We start from the raw sequence: 21263 nt of genomic DNA on the forward strand, positions 1-21263 counted from the left end.
GCAAGTTGACTCCCAACTCATTGACTTCACTTCGATCTGATTGAACATTGATGCTTGAAATCATCCAGTTTGAGAGATTAGATTATCTTGTTGATATAACTGCAAAGTAAAATGACACTGCTTAGCTTCTGTTGTTAACCTGCTAGCTCTTGGTGTTTATGATTACAATCCTACCTTTGCTATTTCCTGACCTTCTTGCTTTTTGCCAGCTGAAGCCTGGTTTGACCACACCTCAGTTATGGTTTTTGTCCATCAGTGATCATGCTGGAAACACACATCCAAAAGCATGATTGGTGATTGGTTTGCTTTGTCCATTACAGAGCACACCTTCTTCCTATTGGCATTAAAGCTTGTTCAGATCACAATTCACCTACACAGATATTGTCACTAATGTTGCCTGATCATACCTCCTCTTAGGAATGTGTATTCATGTTGAGACTGCTTTGTATTTACATCTCCTTCACTTTCTAGTTTGGTTTGTTGCACCTGTTAGTGCAGGACAAATCACACCTTGATTATTTCTACAATTTCAATTTCAAAGTCTGGAGGTCTGATTAGCCAGGGTGCTTGAAAACACCTATGTGGGTGTGCAGGGCCTTTAAAGGCCACTGTACACAGTTGGATGACTTTGTTCTGGCACAGCATTGTCTGGCATCATTCTGAAAAGAGGTCACATCAGCAGACTGACTGAAAACACCTGTATGGGTGAGAATAACTTTTTAAAGAGGCAGGACGTTGCCCAAATGGCTTTACCGTTTTGCATATCCCTTTGGGTCTCACAGCCCCATATTTCAGAAACATTTTGTTTTTTGTGAAAGGAAATCACACCAAAGTTGTTGCAGCACAGCAAATATTCTGTATTTGCTTCAGGCGGCTTTGTATAATTCACTTCAGACCCACCAGGGAAGATATTAAAGAACTCAGTGGCAGTTGAAAAAAAAATACAAAAACACTTTTTATGTGATGCACATTTCACAGTTTTTTTCAGTTTTCTTAACAGTAGAACTTGTATTATTTTTCAGTAAGGTAAATTCTACAAACACTGCTTCAGGAACTTCAGGGAAAGCTGTGGGCTACATTATGTACATATTTATGTGTGTGTGCACAAACAACTGTATGTTTATCCTCACTCCCGTTCCCCCTGGTCACATCTTATTTATGCTTACAAGAGGGTCAATGTTGTGGAATCTCACGTTATTTGATTGATTTTTTTAATCATTTGAAGTGGTATCTGTAATTTAAATAGCACAAATATTGACGAGGCAACTTTTTCCTTAATTATTACGGAGGCATTTCCCAGTTAATTAGGTTACCTTGATACCTTAATGTGGCCTTGTAATTACATTTTTGTACACAGTTGGCACAGATCTCAACTTAAGCCCAAGTGTCACAGAGTCAAGGAGAAATTCACCCTGTAATATAACAACAGAGAACGACTGTTGGTAGAGAGACAGGCCAAATAAAGTGTGTGGATGGTGGATATTGGTAAAGTCAGGTGAGGATATGAAGAGCAGATGGAGACTAGATGCAACGATCGCTTTGTTAGAATCATTGTCATCTTCCTGGATGATCATCATACAGCTCAAATCATCTTAAAATAAATTTTATCTATTATGTCATGACCAGTTTGTGAGGATGTAACTGTACTTTGTTAATCTCTGATCCACTTCTGTGAATACTGAGCACTATATGTGTTGGCTAAAACACAATTCGGGACAAAGATACTTAAAAAACACACACACACACAAATGCCACACAAGTCCAAGAGGAAGCCCAGTTATTTCTGGGACATCTCTCTTGTAGATGAAAAATAGAAGAATTTCTATTAATCTGAACCAAAATAAGCATAAAACACTCAGTGAGGGATTGAGTGATTTGTGCTTTAATGCAGCCCACAGAGTATTTACAGTGGTGTTCTGCTAGGATTAGTTGTGTGAGAGGATTAGTGAAGCTGCATTACTGCTGTTTTATTTAACTCACAACAGCAAAAGACTAAAAATAAAAGCCTCTTAACCACATTTAGGCAACATGAGAAGCCAGGCTGGACAGTTAGACAAACATGATGTTTGTGTCCTCTTAAAAGACCTGTGCCAGGAAGGGATATACATAAACACACACACGCACACGCACACACACACACCTCCTCATACACTCAACTTTCTGTACTTAATCTATAATCTAGTAATCTGCTGAAAGTTGCCCTGTGCAGCATATGCTTCGCATGGAAACACTGCGTCATATTAGTTAAGGCGATGATGTTGGTGAGAGTGCAGCATATGCAGATACTGGCAGGATCAACAGAGTGGGAAACTCACCGTGAGAGGAGAGGATTAATGCAAAAAGACTGGTAGAGAGAGAGAGGGAGATGGTGAGAGAGAGAGAGTGAGTGAGAGAGATTTGCAGAGGCAGCACATTACCTCTCTCTCTCTCTCTCTCCGCCTCTCTCCCTCTCTGTCGCTCTCTCTTTCTCTCGCTCTCTCCCACACTCTCTTTCCTTGCATCAGCATTGATCACAGTACATCAGTAAAGTAAAGAGCAGCCCATCCATCAGTGCATGGCACCGGAGCTGCTGCTACGAATACTAAAGCTGCTCTCCACACTGCGCACACACATGCACACAAAATCACAATCATATGCATACTGTTTTGTACATCAACATTAGTATTAAACCAAGCAAAACAGAGGCACTATTAATCCAGGACTGCGTTTGAGACTACACGTAAGGTCTGTTCATCATGCTCCACCAAGTAACCAATTTCTCCACAATCATCCGTCTATTGTAGCAATCACTGCTCAGGCCAATTTTACAATGAGCTTAGTATTGTTTTGGTTCTACTATCGTTCTTGTTTTGTTAATTTAACATATTTTCAGTACACATTCAAACAACAACTGGTTTGTCCAGGATTAACCTTTTCTATTTCACCAATTTCTCCTGTCCTGGTGGCTATTTTTCTAACAGTGGTGGTCCATTATCTCTGCATGAACCTAATGGAGGAACCACCAAAGGTCTGCTTCTAATGGACTCTTTTGGAAAATGATCTGAAAAATCTGTGTTGACATGTGCGGCTAAATTTTTCGTGCCCACACACATGATGGTAACAACACATATGAGCCTTGTATATAGGATAAGTATGTTGCATTCATTATTCACATAGCTCCAAGCGTGCCAGCTCTACTGGGAAAACTCTGGAAAGAGGGTATTCTACTTTAGATCCAGCCAAAGAAGACAAACAACACTTTGGAACATGTAAAGAGGCTATAGGTAATGAAGGTTGTTGCTGAGTTTTGATGCACAATATCAAAGCAATAATCTAATTTTTGGTACAGAAGCTTTGGATGGATCCCTGCTTCTCATGAAAGCCTGCCTCATATATCTAAATGGTTCAAAAGGTACCATCCAGCCATTTGTTTCCTTTCCAAACATCTGGTCATTTGCAGAATCTCCTGAGACGGCAAATCAGAAGTTGTGTACATGGAGAATGAAAGAGGAGGGAAATGGGGGCAAATGGGCCCCAAGGAGGCAAAGCAAAACCCTTTGATGTGCTTAGAGCTTGGCTGTTTGCAAATTATACAGTAACATTCAGGGAGTCATGTATTTTGCTGTTAATTCTTAACTATACAAATAAGAATATAGCTCTGCTAACGCTCTCTGTAAAGTGCTCTCTTGTGCTGTGGTTTCTTTCCACAGACCAGAGTCATGGAGTTCAGATGGACTTGAATATAAAATTGCCTGTGGTTGTGGGTGTGAGCATAAATGTGTGATCGACAGAATAAGCAGGTTAGACGCTGAATCAGTTTAAGATCAGGCACTGCTGTTCTTTATTACTGCTAACAGTAATAAAGAACAGTTAGTGTATCTGTGCCTTGACTATTTCAAACATAGTTTTCTCTTCTTCATTTTCTGCATCTAGAAAACAACTGTCCTCATTACAGCATCCTCAAGTAGTGAAGTCATTTAGAAACAGTGCCTGTTTAGCCATCAGGAATCAAGATAGTTTTTTATTCAAAATGCTATTGGCAATATATTGTCAGCAGATTCTTTTTACAATATCAAATATCAGCCTCAAAATTCCAGTATCAGTCAGGCTACAGGGGCTACAATAAGAAAGGAGACAAAAAAACAATTCAGCAACTCAAGAAAGAGCCAGTGACCACATATAATCTATGTCAGATAATAATACATACACTCTTGATATGGGAAAAAATTCATTTTACTTAGATATCATTACTTTCACATCAGGCTGTCTGAGATCGTGAATATGAAACAAAAGACCTCTCACTACTTTTATTGTACTAGTAATGACAACAACAACAACAACAAACGCCCACATGCAGGAAAAGAATGCTTGCAGTGCTAGTGAGAAGTCATGCAATCACAGCGAGCTAACATATTGTAGAGACATAGACTCCTGGCTGTGAGTAATAGTAAGTAATCTCAGTAGTTAGGAGATGATATAGCTCACAGTGTGGGTGAAATATGAAACACACTCTTATTAGAATTCATTATTTTTAGATTTATATTCCTGTAGGGGTTAAAACTGCTTGTCATTTTCACCCTGCTAGCTAACAACGTACTGGTGTTTCTAGAATTAGGAGAAAACTATTGCTGCATTGCATAGTTTTCTCTCTGAGAGCGTGAGATGAACCAACAACCTTCAAGTCCCAAAGTAAGCTCCTCTGGTCATCCTTGACTCTAATAAAAGGAAATGGTTTGTATTGGTTATACATATTTCAGCACATCTCCCCTCACTCGCTGAGAGCTTACTTGAAAGGGCGATTCCCATCTCAGTGTGACTTTCATGTAAAATAAAGCCAAAAGAATTGCAGACACGGAATTGGAAATTCAAATGCATGTATCCGTAAGACTGTGTTCCTATGAATACTAAAGACAAGTATTGTACAAACACATAAGAACAAAACCGCTGCGCCACCCACCAGGCAAATACCTCTGGAGGACAAATTGGAAATTGAATCATAAACTATAAAGAGCCAAGGTTGAGTTCAGCTGCGGAAGAAAAGAGAGACGAGATGGAGGTGGAGAGGAGAAAAGAAAGAACAGCTGCATTAAATAAAAGTTCACTCTTTCTCTCCTGCCCCTGCAGAAATTCACGCTGTGCTACCTGATTGAAATTTCCTGGTTTAATAGCTGTGAAATAAAGTAAAAGTTTGGAAGAGGAGGAAAGAGAGAATATGAAACAGAGGGCAAAAGTGAAGAGTGGAGTGCTAGTGGAACGATGGAGGGGAGAGAGGGAGACTTAGAAACTCTAAAGACCAACAGATACATGGATTTAATGGAAATGGAATTACTTTATGACTTGTAAAAACTGCAATCAAGGCTAATTAGTCATTTCTGTTTGAATAATATCTCCCTGTAGCTCTCTTGCCAGAATGTTAATCCACACTTCTGTTGTTATCATCCTAGTTCCATATAGTGGCTTAACCAAAGGCGGGGGGTCAATACAGGCTTTAGTTTTGCTTAAGAAACCATACCGAGTTACCAGGCTGGGTCTGTGCAGGGTTGGCTGGTGAGCTAACAGGTAACGATTAGTGTTAATGAATGCAATGAGAGGCCCCCAGTGAGGTAATCTCACTGTGCAGCCAGAGGAAACTCTCCATTTACACCAATTACAGCAAACACATAATCAGACAGTGTCCAAAGCACCCATACACATACTGTAAATGTTCTTTTTTCTCTCTTTTTTTACTTTTAAGATTCAACAGTTTGTGTGGGCACAAAGTGCAATTTTTTTTCCTCTGGCTCTCATGTTTGTGCACTTGAGGAGAATTGAAGGATCAAAATATTTGTCAATAAAATGCTGTAGCCTGCAGGTTTTTGAGAGGGATCCTCTCTGTTTTTGTGATTATACTGAAATACGTGACCCTCAAGTCTTTGATGGAATCAATGAAAATATATTTTATGTGCTAATGAATTCAGAAACAATGCAATATTTTGATCTCATGAACCCACCTCTCATCCAGAATCACTGCTCTAAAGCAGTGAAACACACACTGCATAGGCAGATGCAGAATACATATAGACATACATAGATATATGCACAGCACATGCCTGGTCCTTAGTAACCCAGTCACACCCTCGCAGTCCGCTTTTGTTTATCTGTCAACCTGGTTCTTCAGGCACAGGCCATGAATCATACCGGCTCCTAGCATAGTGCATCTTGCTGTCTGGCGTCACCTTTCTACTTTCATAGATATTCATTTTCTGCACTTGGTGGAAAATAACAGCTATAAACACACTTCCCCCTGGTAGAAAAGCCATTCTGGCTGCTTTGTGATCTTCTCGTTCAATATTTCAGCAAACAGGCAGTCTGCCTGACAGACATTAGATAATATATATTTCTCATCTCCACATTCCTTGAATATGCTATGGTATCATGTCTGAGTAGGAATAAACACAGAAGATTATCCTGTGATAGACCACAAAAGGCCAGAGTGCCTGCAGCCAGGTATCAAATACGCTCCTGGCACCTTAATAACCGAATACATCATGGTTAAAACAACATGTGCGTTACCAAGGACACGCTGATTGGCGAAGGTGAGTATATGCAAATTTAGTTCCTTGGAATTTGTCAACAGCACCAATTGAAGGGGAGCAAGGGAGAAAAGATAGAGTGTGCCAGGGGCTATTAAACACCCCATAATAATGAACAAATGGACAGCTCATAATTAACAGGTATCTTGTTTTCTGTAAGGCAAATGGGCAAAGTGGAAACCAGTATAACAAAATGTGATGTTTTTGTAATATGAAGATGAACTAAATTTGGCTGGGAGCAAAATGGCAATTCTCAAATATGCTATGACCTGCTCGGACTTAAAAAGACGCTGAAACTACCGTTGACATTTTTTTCCCTGTCCCATACCATGGCATATCTGTCAATTACTGTGAAAATATACCTTTAAATATACTATATATTAGCGTTACCGAACCTTCCTTTAAATCAATGGCGAAAGGGGTGCTGTGGTTTGCATATTAAACTTTTTTGCTTTAATATAGCAATTTTACTATTCATTTCTTTGTTTGTAAGTTTTATAGGTTTGAAAACATAAAATGTAGTTAGTGTTGGCTAAATGTTTCCTCATTACCCACCGTGATAGTGTTGCTGGTTTCACTTTGTGAGTTTGTGTGTGCTTGTGAACCAGGAGCGCACCATACTTGTGGGATCCAACAGCTTTGTGCCAACCAAAATGTTGGAACCCCCCCCCACAAGTTTGAATGGCTGTTTTGGGATTTCGGGTTCAGATTGGAATTAGGTTTAGGTTAGGTTTGGTATTCAGATGTGATGCTTAAAGTCAGGGTAAGGGGCTGAGGAATGCATGTTAATGATGGATCCTAAGAAAGATAGGTGTGTGTGTGTGTGTGTGTGTGTGTCATCATGGCAAAATTACATGACTACTTAGTACTCATGGCTCACGACATTACCATGTTGATGGGTGTCACAGCTGGTGTGGTCCCATCACAAAAGATGGTGTCTAGTTTTTTTAATGTGGTAAAAGGCAGACATGCTACACCCTCATCCACCGCCCTAACCTCCACCCTTTCTTTCTGCTTCATTGGTTACAGGGCACCCGATTTATCTTCATTAACACTGAACATTTCCATCCAACATAAACTTAAGTTAGGTGTGATATGGACATAATTCCTGGTTTATCCATAACATATTGCTCAAAACTCAATGACAATTGATTATCTGTCCCACTCCTGACAATCTGTTAATTTCATTAATTCAATTTCATTAATTTTAACTCCCTTCCTCTCCCTCCCTCTCTCCCTCTCACATACATGAGCGTGAGCACCCTCTTTCTCCATCTCTTGACCAGTGAATTAAAAGTGGTGGAGGATGCTGGGATGTTTGTCAGCATGAAAAATTTCACATTTGTAATTTTCAGCTTGAATTTTTCACAAGCCATATGGAGCCGTGTTGTAGACCAAGCATGGAGTGCAGCTTTACTGCGGAGCAGCCTCTAAGGAGGGCAGACAGCCTGTCTCCACACATCACATTAGAGAGCCTCTTTGAGTGTGCACGCATGTAGGTGTGTGTGAGTGTCTTTTTCCATGTGCATCTACTGCATGCCTGGCTGAATGTACATGTCCCTCTGAGCTTGTGTGAGAGAGGTTTAGCACATGCATCTTAGCGTCCCTATACGTCTTTGTCCTTACATCTCTATTTCCCCCTCTTGGCAGACAGAGTGCCTTTCAGACTAAGTTAAGTTCTTAGTAGCTTCTAATCAGTGGCGATGTATGGAGATTGCAGCATATAGACTGAGAATCAATGACTCGACAGTGTGTGGTGAAGTGATCAGCATAATCGCTGTTCCGCTTAACTTCAAAATCCAAGCCAAGCTGTTTCTCCAGGACTATTGGCAAAGCCACTGAGACGTTTCACCAAGGCCCAGACTTTGTCTGCAAATAAGATCTCTTCATTGCAGGAGATCTGTCATCCACGAAGAGCGTTAGAGCTCTATGGTCTGAGTTTGAAGCCTCTAATTTTCTCACAGTTCTGCAGTGATGTGTATAATAAAGCATGCGAATAAGAGAAAAAGACAGGAGGATGGATGGTTTAACAGATGGAGAGGCACCAACGGCAAAAGGAGAGGGAACTTTTTTCTGTTCTGGCCTGAGAGATAAAAATCTGGAGAATAAAAGGTGAACAGAAGCTATGAAGGCACGCACACACATTCACTCACACACACACGCTGAAACTTCTTTTGCCACTTCTCAGCCCACTCGACTTTCTTCCTGAGGTTGCCACAGCTGTCTTGTCAGTGCATGCCTCTAAAGCTGGTGGCAACAACCCCACCACCACCCCTCACCCACACACACACACCCACACACACACACACACACACCAGGGCTGGGTGATATGGCCAAAAAGTAAAATGCCTCTTTAGATTTTTCAAGCCTTGGGACATGCCATAATTTTTAATTAATATTTTTTTCTTCTCAGCAAGATGCTGGAAAATTAAAACATGATTGAAATGTCATATCTATTTAGGACTTCCTGTGCATATTTGAAAATACAGCTATGTCAGTACCACATGCTACAGCTATGTTAAGCATGGACATTCACTTAACATATCAGATTTATCACAGACAGATCATACGAGTCTGAAGACTAATTCATTTGCTACTGCTGTTGGTGTCTCTTTACATGGCCTCAGGCTGATATCTGCAAGCAGCGTTATCTTAAGTAGAACCTACAAACTGTTCAGTCAATGCCAATTGCTTCACCTCTAGTAACAAAAGATAACACCTGGTTAGATGACCGTAGCTAGCTGGAGTCATGGCAGTCCTTCAAACTGCATCAGGTCCACATCTAGTGTAGCTGCTCATGTCACAGTTTACAGGACTATCTATTGTTGCACAAGTTACATATGTTGCAACAACTCAATATTCAAGATGTAGATACATTACATGTTGTGCAAAAAACAAACTTCTAATTAATCACCCAGCCCTCACACACATGCTCATTATATTTATTATAACCTTGGCTATAAATAGTGTAACTCCAGTATCATATTCAAAAGAATTCAATCAGTCCCTCTGCCCAATAACATTGCAATTATAATACAAATTTTCTTTACCTACCAGTGTATACGTGTGTGCCTATTTGAAGTGCTTGCTCATGGTGGGAATTGTTGGCTCTCTCTCTGTAAATATAATAACATAAAGAGTAGACCTGCTAGACCTGCTCTTTATAAAAAGTGCCTTGAAATAACTTCTTTTGTGATTTGGTGCTATATAAATAAAATTGAACTGAATTGAATTGAATGCATTTGTGCAAGAGAAAGAGACAGTGTGTGTGTGTCTATTGTAAGTGTGAGAGCGTCAACCTTGAAGTGACCTAGGGGATTGTATTCAGTAATTATCTGATTACTTGTCTGTTTTTCTCCACTCAGACAACTTGCAACTGGATAAAGCTGTAACTCCCTGATTACAACTTACTCTACAATCAATGACCCATTAACAGTGAGCACACGGTCGCTACACATGTCCACACACCCAAGACTCTATCACCAGAATTACTAACGCAATTACTGCCACAAGCCTTTGCACCACTGTCTCTTAGAAGTCATGTTCATATATAACTAAGCTGTTTTCCCAGTTATGTTGAGGTGACAGGGTACTCACTGCCTGGATTATACTCAGAGACATGTTGTTTTGTAAATGAAAGAGATGCTACATTTATAAATGGCAGTAGATTACCAAGGAGGCGGTTGGGGAGGATGATGGGCGTGTAAAGCACTTGAGTGTCACACTAGAGACAGGGATTCACATCCAGAGTGTTGTCTGTGGTTTGGTTCTGGCAACAAAAGGGAAATATCATGGTTTTAGGTAAATGCACACATCGTGTCTGAAGTCACTGTGAACAACTTCTGTTTTAAACAAGACCACAATTTCTTGCCTAACCTTAACCAGAAGCTGTGAATGTCTAAACGTGACCATAAATTAAGCTTGATGATGTGAAGTGGATATTGCTATGCAAGATCAGATATTTTGGTGAAAAGCAAATAGGTTGTCTGTGAACATTTTATTGATAGATATTGATAAATGTGTAAATTAACAATGTATCCTCATTATGTTTATAGAAAACATAATCTGGTCACAATACAGCACATATTTGCAAATGAGTTGTATATAAGAGGATAGTTTGACACAATAACAATGGCAGAATCTTAAGTGACACAAAGCCGCAACTGCTAAACTTTTCTTATCTTGTGATTTTGCCATTCGTCTCTCTCCCCCGATGTTCTCAGTGTCTTTATTGCTTTGTGCAGACCTCAGCACTTAACTGAGAGCCTGGTGATCCGCCACGCTAAGAGAGCATCTCCCTCCTTTCTCCGCATCTTTTCACCATCCTCCCATTTATGAAAATGTTTGCCCTTGCCTTGTCAAGAATCTCTCTGTGAGAAGAGGAGATAATGCCTGGCAGCCAGAGAACAGCAGAGTCAATCTTATACACAAACACACACAAAGCCATGGTTATAGGTACTCACATTCCAGCAAGGATGCACACATACTTCACACACACACACACACACACACACACAAGAAAATACTATGGGAAATATTCAGTTTCTACACAGAAGGCCATCCAAAAGTCTGCATTCTTTTTAACACATTAAAGAAAAAGCTCATCAGTCATTTTCCCCTTTAGTCATCTGCTAATGGAAAAGCTGCACGAGGCAGATGTCGAGACAAACGATACACACTGACTGCAGTATAAATATCTTTAGCGTCAGGGACGTGAGACACACAGTAACAACAAAGACAACCAGTTCAAATGAAGGGCAGCTGGTGCACGCCACTATCTCGACATGAAAGCCAAAGGCAGAGCTTAACATTTTCAAGCCATCACTGCCTATCACATGTAGTCAAGGAAAACACAAAATCCACTATCATCACTTCTTGGTTTTATCCTTAGGTGTTTTTTGTCATTGCCAATTACTTATTTTGGTCAGCTATGTTTTTTAGCATGTTAGTCACATCCCTGCTTTGTTCCTTTCTTTGCTCCCCAAGTCTGCAGGAGCAGTCTTGAAATAAAATTTTCTGGCTAAGTGATCATGTCTGTAGCACAGGTCTCGTAACTTAATCTTGAAACTCCTGAAGCACGAAAGAGCTGCAGCTTTTGGTGAGTCCAGACTCAGAGGAAGACTGCATGGTTTTAGGTGCCATTTGGGGCCTATGCAAACACGAAAGTAATCATATGTACTTCTAGTGTGTTTTAGTTTTCTAGTTTGTTTCTTTTGTTTGTTTGTTTGTTTGTTTTTACCAGAATCGTGATTGGTCTGTCAGTTTCCATCAGTCTGCTATACCTTGTGTGCGCATGGCAAACAGTGTACTGATTTGTAAAGTAGTTCAAGACAAGAATATCACAAAGTACAGCCATCAAAAGGGCAATAACATTGACTCAACGCCTATCTAATGGTAAATAAGTTTAATAAAGGTAGGTAGCATGTAGCTAGATGTGCCTAATAAACTGGCAGGTTAGTATATATATTTATAAACACACACATGAATGGAAAATTGTTTCATAACATTTCATATTGTAATGCCTTTTAGTACAAAACAACCTCAACAAAAATCAGCTTCACAAAAGGACATATTGATGTTCATCATGTTTTCACCACATGTGCGTCATAAAGGAACAGCATGACTGAAAAAGCTCTTATTCATATACAGGTAGCAGGTACAAGGTGCTCTCCATTAAAGGTTTTTCCCCAGAGGAAGGCAATTTTCAGTGTCACACACAGGTGATCATTGTTAACCAGAGAGGCAGAGATATCAAACCTTCACACAAGAAATGAACTGGAAAGTAGTAAGAGGCCTCTGGGCTCAATCATGCTAGTGACTCAGCCACTTGGCCCACAGGGGAGGGGTATCACACAGCCAGGGATTTCTAATCCATAAGGCTCACTGCTCGCCGTCTGTGATGTGAAATACAGGCATTTTCGAAAGTCGTCCCACCCTGATGGGACTGCAAAGACGTGAAAGCCTCTGAACTAAGAGGACCTTTCTTTGTTGGATTACTCTTCCTTTTATTAAAGAACTTTTTGTGTGTTCTTCCTGGCAACCTGCCCCTGTGGTCTCATATTTCACAGTGAATCCGACCCCTGCATTCCCCCCGGGCAGCATGTGGCCCATTCACTCCAACTTTACAACATGTGAAAAGAAATTGGCTGCAGAGCCTGCCTGCAGTGGTAATCTATGATAGATCCAATACCGTAAATGCTGTACATAGACACTGACTGACTCACAGGAATATGTACTGTACACACACACACACACACACACACACACACACACACATATAATATATAAACGCATACATCTACCTACCTGTGTGGCTCCTGTATGCGTGTGTGAGGGAGGCCAGACAGAGGGACAGCAGTAGACTCCACACACCTACTCCACAAATGCAAGGACCCCGTTCCCGCATTCTGCCAGAGAAACAAAAACACACATACTCTATTAGAGACATTAAAGGATATACTGTGCACTGCATGACTTTTTTCAACCGTCAGCTGTAGGTAAATGCACACACACACACACACACACATATAGATATAGATAGATAGATGATACAATGAAATTTGGTACAAACATTCATGTTCTCCTTGGGATAAACCACCTTCAGCGGGTTAAAATGTTGATTCTTTATGACCAAAGGCAAGACAAAGACTTTCACACCAGCTTCAGCATTACTTTGAGCTTAGTGCCAATTAGCAAATGTTAGCAATCTAACACACTTAACTAAGAGGGTTAACAAGTTACAATAAACATTTTATCTGTCAAACATCAACATGTTAGCACTGTCATTCTTTTTAAAGCACACAAACATAAACCTTAGACATCTTTCTAAGACAACTGTAAAACATATATAGACACAACCAGTGTTCACAGACTCCTTGCGGGTGCCTCTCTGCGTCGCTAAAGAAAAAAATATTTGCACAGGCAGAATTATTGTGTACTGCAAACACATTTAAACAGAAGGGGAGATGGTGAGAGACCCACAGATGGAGAGAAGTAAAGATAAGGAGAGAGAAACAAAGGGATGACAGGATAAAGAACATGAAGAGGACTTAAAAGACTATCATGGCTTGTAAATTTGGAGACTTGTGTTTAATTCTCTGTCTTGGCAGCCAACAGAGAAATGGTGTGAAAAACAGACATCATCCAAGTTTTGTTAATACAGTCTACACCATTGCCAGACCAGTGATTAACTACTTTGTATGCATTTTTGATGACTGCAAATAGATGGCATCTGTTGAATGAAAAGTATTGTAATCCAAACCAAAGCAGTCCAAAGCTTTTACAGCCTACCCAGGTCTGACAAATGTCTGGTGAGAAAACACGCGCGCGCGCACACACACACACACACACAAATTCACAAACAAGGCAATAAACCATGTAATAAAAACAATAATGAAACCTTTCTAATAAAAAACAAAACAAAACAAGAGTTATGTTTTATTAGTAGTAAGCAATACAGTTTTAATAATGGATTTTATTTCTTTATTATATTATTCTGATGATGCAGACAATGATGAGTACATATCCCAAAACATACAGAATACCTGTGTGTGTGTGTGTGTGTGTGTGTGTGTGTGTGTGTGTGTGTGTGTGTGTCTCCAAGTGCTGGCAGGTGTTTACATTGAATTGGTGAGCAGGGATGCATATGATTTAAGTACTTCATATTCTGACGTTGGTAGACTGTGTTTTGTAAGTAAACTTGTGCTCAAGTGCATGTGTGTGTGAACTGTATGTAAGTGTCTGAATAAATAACCACAGGAGGAAGCAAAAGCAAATGTGTGACACTGAGCTACAACATGAAGAGAAACTTAACAATCCATTTTAGCTTGAACATGTCCTGTTTACATAAAAGAAACATGGTGTATCTGAGTATTTGGGAGGATGTAGATTTGCCCCAGGAGTTGAATTCTGTCCTGGTATGGTTCTGTCATATGAGATCTTATCCAATTCGGAGTGAACATGACGTTTCCTTGCACTTAAGAGCGTGTTTTTTTTTTCAGCATTACTCAATTAACTGTGGAAAAAGGCAGAGAACTGCCACTTCGATGAACACTTAAGAGCGAGGACCAGAATCAACTGATAGCATATTAAAGCAACTGTAAACTCCTTTTAAAGTGGTTGAGTACCTTTTCTAGCAGGCCAGCAAAGGTGTAACGAGGAAAAGCTAAAAGGGTCTTGTGAAATACTTGTGAGCAGATGTGTGATGATGGGCATAAAACAAACCGAACTTTCCGGGTTTATACGAGAGTCTGTGCAGTTCAGCGCAGTGCAGAGATTATACACAAACCTGGTTTGGTTCTGACTATGTGCTGACGTGTCTACTTGTGCACGTGTATTTGGGCATATATATCTGTGTGCATGTGTGTGAGCACTTTTGCCATGAGGACATGTTTTGTGTGTGTTAAGCCCTGGCTTGAGTTCTAAGCTGGGTGTGTGAGTCATTTGGCTGTGTAGCTTGGCATTTCTAGAGCCAGGAGAAGCTGCAAAGCCAGACAGGCTGAGTCAAGGCTTTCTCTGGTTAGAGGGCATCATACACAAGCCACACACTTATAGAGAATCATACACATATATACGCTTTATTGTCGCTTTTCGTCTTTTCTCCCATTCATCTCTTGCCGTCTCCTTCAGTCCTCCTCTGTCCTCTCCCCTCCCTCTCTCCTCCTCGTACCCCCTTCCTCCTGTCCTCACCTATGCTCTGCTTGTAGTAAATAATTAGGAAACAAAGCAGAGATGCTGCCTGCTTCCTCTCCAGCTCATTTAGACACACAGCAGTGTTTGCGATGATGCAGTGCCACTTCATTATGGCTGGTTGTTTGGTCTGTCTGCCGCAGAACGAGTGGGTGTGTGATGTAGAAATGGACTCAGAAAGGAACCGAAAAAGAGAGAGAGGGAACGAGGGAAAGGTGGGGAGGAGTGGAGGCAGGCGTGTGTGTGTGTGACTGCTCAGGAACACGAGGTTCTGATCAATAGCATCCAAACAGCTTGACTCACCATCAGTTTCAAACTCAGCAGCTGATGGTGACTCATGTGCACGCACACACGCACACACACACATTAGCACAAACTCACAAACAGCAGCTGCTTTTATGCATGGATAAACCAAAAAGCTATGTGTGAATTTTTAAGATCTGATTGTGCACTTGTGTTGAGACGTGTGTTGAGACAGTGTTTCCAGCAGCCGCCTGGGGTCCTGTAGATGTCAGATATGAATTCCTGAACACCTTTGATCATATCTGTCAGCATGAATAGCGGTAAGAAGGCAGCATTGCATCCTATAACCTCTGTATGATGTAGCTTTCATTAACTGAACACAGAGGAGCAAAGAGAGAGGAAGAGAGAGAGGAGAAAGAGATGGAGTTAGAGAAAGAGTGGTGGTCTCCGATGAGTTCTACAGTCTGTTCCATCCCTTTAATTAGTCCCATTGGAGTGCCCTCCCCGCTCCACACGACTGATCAGCTTCCCCTCTATATCTCCAGTCTGTATTTGTGTGCGTGTGTGTGGGCCTGCGTGTTTGTATGCATCTTAGCTAAAGCCGGACAGACATCTCACGGGCATAAGAGCTCTGGTTGAGCTCCCAATGGTCGAAGAGAAAAATGTAATGGAAATGCATTAATATTCAAGGAGTTTCCATTCCCTGACATATCTGCTATTTGGAAAATGTGATGCCTGTACACTCTACATCAGTCACTAAGGCAATTAACATGAAGTGATTTTTCTACCAGAAGATATCTATTGTTTGTTTTGTTGTTGTTGTTGTTTTGTTTTGTTTTGTTTGTATGTTTTTTTTAATATTGAAAAATTCTTTGAATTTTTTTGAGGCAGCAGGTTTTCACACCTAGCCTGTTTGGTTCAGGTAAACTTAACTCTGATGCCTTTGATTCTTTAGTGCAGTTCGTTTGGGGTGCCAAAACCAAGACTGACTGAAAAGGAGTGTTTGTGAAAGAAAATGGATCAACCACAGTATCTTAGATAGTAGGCAGACCGTCAAACCTTATAAGCTGCTTCAACTTAAAACCGTGCTGCCTTAAAAATGCGAGTTAACTGAAAATAAGTTGATTAATTAGTTGAGTGTCGTCTCATGAGTTTTTCAAATGTAAAAGTAAGTTAAAAAGTGGAAAATCTTAAATTCAATTAAATGTTTAGTTATACTGTGTCACATGACATTCAGATTTGCTCTCCATTTTTCTTTCTCAGCTCAATGATTCAGTTCCTACTTTGACACAAAGAACTTTATGGCTTTATGGCCACTGTATGGCTGCTGCTATTCAAGCCAGTTTATACCAGAGTTAGTACAAAGAGGCCTCTAAAAGTACAAGTGCACTGGTGCACAGACTGGATTTGATAGTAACCTTCATTGTGGCTTTTCTCTGGAGAGTTTTAACTATTAAAAAATGCATATTAGGAACAAAGTATACTAATATGCAGATGATGTTTCTTTGTTAATTTGATTAGTTGAGTAAACTCAGTACATTGATTCAACACATCGAAAGACTTCAAGTCAGAACAACTCATGTACTGTATTTGAGTTCTGAAGTGGTCTGGAGGTTAAAACTAGACATTATCCAAAATGAGTTGAATCAAGGGCAACTGGACTTGGTTGTAGATACTTTTCATTTCACCAGGAGACCTCTTCAGTTCTGGTTTACTGGTGGGGAGACCCAGTTATTTAACCTCTCTGGAGTCATAATTAAGGCACTGTAAAGTGAAACAATGTGGTTCCTTGACAAAAAAAAACCCACAATTTCTCTTCAATTTGACTTCATAATCTTAGATAATATTTGAGTTTTTCCTTACACATTTGTGAGTTTTTCTTGTAAATTATACAGTATACTATATATTCATGCATATAGTAACCAGTTGTGTGCATCAGCACATGAGAGAGGGAGTTTTTCCTGATAGGTCAGACAGTCAAAACCAATTAAAACTGCAGTGTGCTGTGCTTTTATCCTCCTCTGGGTAACTTGACACTTCATTAAGTCCATTAAAATCTACAGTAGGTGACGTATCGATTGAACAGTAGTCCCAGTAATTCCTGCCTCTTTTTCAACCTGTCTTTACCTGTTTGTCATTATTCAGAACATGTGGTTGATATGCAGTCTAATAATACTACTAATGCTCATCATCAGTTATTTCTTCTTGAGATCTTTGTGACACCAAAGAATATGAATATATGTACAAGAAGCATTAAAGTGCAGTATGACGACTGTCCTAATGATGCAGGATGACAGTTGCCAACATTTCCTCGTCAGTGAGTTACCTGTGAGTCTGTGTGGCTCCATGTTAACAGCTCTTGGTTTGTTTGTAAAAAGTGAGTGTGAACATGAACCAGCCCAGAACTAAAATGCACCAGTAATTTTTCCCTTGGCCCAGACCAAATGTACCCAACTGCATGTGTGAAAGCGCCTTAATATGTTTTAAGTGCCATATTGTGTCACACTGTGTTGGGTGTAATTTTGTCATTAAATGTGAGAAAAGGCTCCTGCACCAATTAGTGGAAAAAACTGTGATCCCTGCAAGCTGTTATCTTCTATGTCTCTGTGCATGAGGTGTTTGCGTCATCTCCCTCACACAAATTAACTGTTTGACTATGAACTAGGAACAGTAGAAATGGATCTTATTCATTGTGAGACTTTAACAGAAATAGATGCCTATCTCAGGCTCCTGTGCAGTGGTACCACGCCTAAGGTCATCAGGACACTCGCTCTCAATAGTGCTGCACTATTCAAAGTCACAGTATCAGAGGAAAATGGAAAATATTGTCTGATATTGTCAAGAGGCAACAAAGAGGAACAGAGAGGACACAGAGATGATAGAAAGGAAAGATGAAAGATAAGGAGACTAGTGTATAGAGGGGAGGTGAGAGTACTTTAACAACATGTCAGTTCATGATTTCAGGAATTATATTCCTGCCACATTGGCTGGTTGTTACTTTAAATATTTTGACAGTGTGGTGGCAGTAAAAATTACTTGTTAAATGAATGTAAAAGTTATGCTCTGGATGGTAATATCCATCTGTCCACCACTTTGGTCCAGCGTATATTGGATATGTTACCCTAAAATTTTGTACAATGTGCCATTATGCATTTACAGTTTTAAGAGAAATGCCCAGAGAGCTATTGGATAGCTGGATAAAATGAGCTTGTAAGCATCAGCTTGTTTGCTTAGTCATTGTGAGCATGTTAGTATGCTAACATTAACAGTTAGCTCAAAGTAAGTACAGCCTAACAGAGCTACAAGAATGGCTATAGACCCTTCTGATTTATCTTAAATAAAAATGTATGAATGTTTTTAAGCCGAATTTGTCCTTCCATACCCATTTATCCTTTGCGAGGTTGCATAGGACTCAAATTTATCCCAGCTCACACTGGGCAAGATCTGCACACACACACAAATAACTAGTTACACAGAAAAGGTTCTTAAGGTGAAAACCTTGGGCATCTTCAATAAGAAGACATTAATTCAATACCTGCAGTAGTTGCAGTGCAGGTGTGTGTCTCTGTGTGTGTGTGTGTGTGTGTGTGTGTGTGTGTGTGTGTGTGTGTGTGTGTGTGTGTGTGTTTGTCACCTGTGCTTTATTTCTCCAATGGCACAACATATGTGGCTAAGTTAGCACACAGCAGAAGATGAATGCACATGAACAGAACACCACAGTATGATGTCAGAGGAAATCTGTGTATTCTTGTGACTTAATGGAAGGGTTTGTTTTGTAGCCAGATTTAGGACTATGGCTCTCCTAACCTAATTGCAACCCTGGGATATTTCAGCTTGATTAGGCCTCTCTGATCCTGCCAGGAGCATGTATGTGTGTGTATGTGTGTGTGTGTATACATGAGTGTGTAGTTCATGTGTGTTTCATTAATGAAATCCACAGTTTGGCCTTTGTGGATAAATTCACTCCATGTGACCTGTGGAGAAAGCCAGCGGCTCCAAATTAAGCCTCAATTTAATAAGCATTGTGGAAACTCAACAGTGTGTGTGTGTGTGTGTGTGTGTGTGTGTGTGTATTGGGGGTAAAAAGGGGAGTAAGAGGGAAAGAAAATGAGGAGTAGCAAGCTTTTGGCCCTTTCCTTCTCCTCCAGTCCCCAGCCTCTTATCAGTCTCTCACTAGTTAACAGTCCGGTATGACTTTGGCAAAGTGCACATCACAGACTTGACATTCCCATCTTTCAAATCAGCTTTTGCCTGCTGCTGCTGCTGCTACATGTGTGTCCCCAACACATCCCTGAAGCTTGATTCAACCCAAGGGTGTCACACTCCATCCATCTCCCTCCTCTCTCTCTCTCTCTCTCTCTCTCTCTCTCTCTCTCTCTCGCTCTGTCCCTGTCCACCGCTCGCTGTGCAAACCTGGAGAACTCGTTGCACCGCAAGGTACAATCCTGATGTCACTACAAATCCATCGTCCACACATGACACAGCCACCCCTAAAACACCCTCAGGTCAAACACACTCAAAGACACACACATACACAAACACACACACATAAACACAAAACAACACGCCGCTACAGAGTGTGTCTGCTGACAGTGCAGATCCAGGTGGTAAACGCAGTCATGTTGTCTGAGCCTTTCTATCATCCACAAGTCCAACAGCATCAGACAATAAAAGAAAAAAGGAATAGCCAGCCCTCACCTACAGGCGCAAGCTGCACCATAGCCATAAGCTGGCTTAACACTGCAAAAATAACATCAAAGTCCCTCTCCATAGACTACACAGTGCACCACTTTCATATTTATCTATCACATTTTGACTACACTTCAATTTTCTGCAAGGTTCTTGGGCAATAACAGAAAAAAACACTTTGAACTAAATAAACAAATGCAAAGTAGGGATCTCTTGAAGCTTTGGAATTTAGGAAATATATTAAAGCAAAATGCAAATGGCATCCAACGTGTGGTCCCTGACGCTGAGAGAGAGGATATAGCGTCAGGCATGGGAGAGCACGGATGGAAAAAATAATCCAGTGGGGGGAAGAAATGGCTTCTTTAATTCAATTTTAGTCCAGGTTTTTTGACTTTTGTAGCCTCTTGGCTGGGATTATTACAGCGTTAGATGGGCAAAGTGGAAATCCATCCAATACCATAAGCCTTTGTTGACAAATGTAGTGGTTGTTCTGCAGAATGAGAACAAGAATTAAAAAGTAAAACACAAGAGTTTTGGAACAAGCAGAACAAGAGTTGCAGAGCAAGCAATAAGAGTATAAAACAATAAGGAAGTACTTGAGGTGCAGATAGTTTAAGATAACTACCTCCAGAACTGTGAAAGCACAAGAGGCTGAGAGAGGGTGCAGCTATTCCCTTGTTTCTGGACCCAGTGTAGTTTAGAGTGTAGGTTCCACTTTTCCAGCTCCCTTTAATAGGAGTCTGATTTCATCCGTCCATCTCCCAGACAGACAGGTGAAAGTGACCGGCAGTAAAAGCACTTTCTCTCTCTCTCCCCTCCCCTCCCCCCGCCCCCTCTCTATGCTTTCCTCTCAACTGTGCCTCCCATCTTAATTTTTCATCACACTGTGGTTTTCAGAGGACCGGCGCTTTTTCTCCTCTCCACTGCCCTCAACCGGTATATTTAGATTGCGTCTCTTCCATTTCTGTCACTCTCTCTCTTTCTTCTGCTTCCTTACCACTCCTACATTTCATCATCACTGACATGAAAGCTTTTCACACATGTATATTTATGTTAGAGTTGGAGCACTTAGTCAATGATTTTTTTCTTTAA

General features: G+C 40.6%; 1 protein-coding gene across 1 annotated transcript in view; it reads right to left on the reverse strand.

Annotated features, from left to right (window-relative positions):
• LOC108876582 (chemokine-like protein TAFA-3) overlaps window positions 1–21263 on the reverse strand; it is a 75421-nt gene that overhangs the window by 24043 nt on the left and 30115 nt on the right. The window contains exon 2 of the mRNA XM_018666195.2: window positions 12858–12958. Within this exon, the coding sequence (XP_018521711.1) occupies window positions 12858–12957 (100 nt within the window). The 5' untranslated portion in view covers window position 12958. The remainder of the gene's footprint in view (window positions 1–12857; window positions 12959–21263) is intronic.

This window comes from Lates calcarifer, linkage group LG6 (assembly GCF_001640805.2).
Source record: "Lates calcarifer isolate ASB-BC8 linkage group LG6, TLL_Latcal_v3, whole genome shotgun sequence".
In the NCBI taxonomy this organism is placed as follows: domain Eukaryota; kingdom Metazoa; phylum Chordata; class Actinopteri; family Centropomidae; genus Lates; species Lates calcarifer.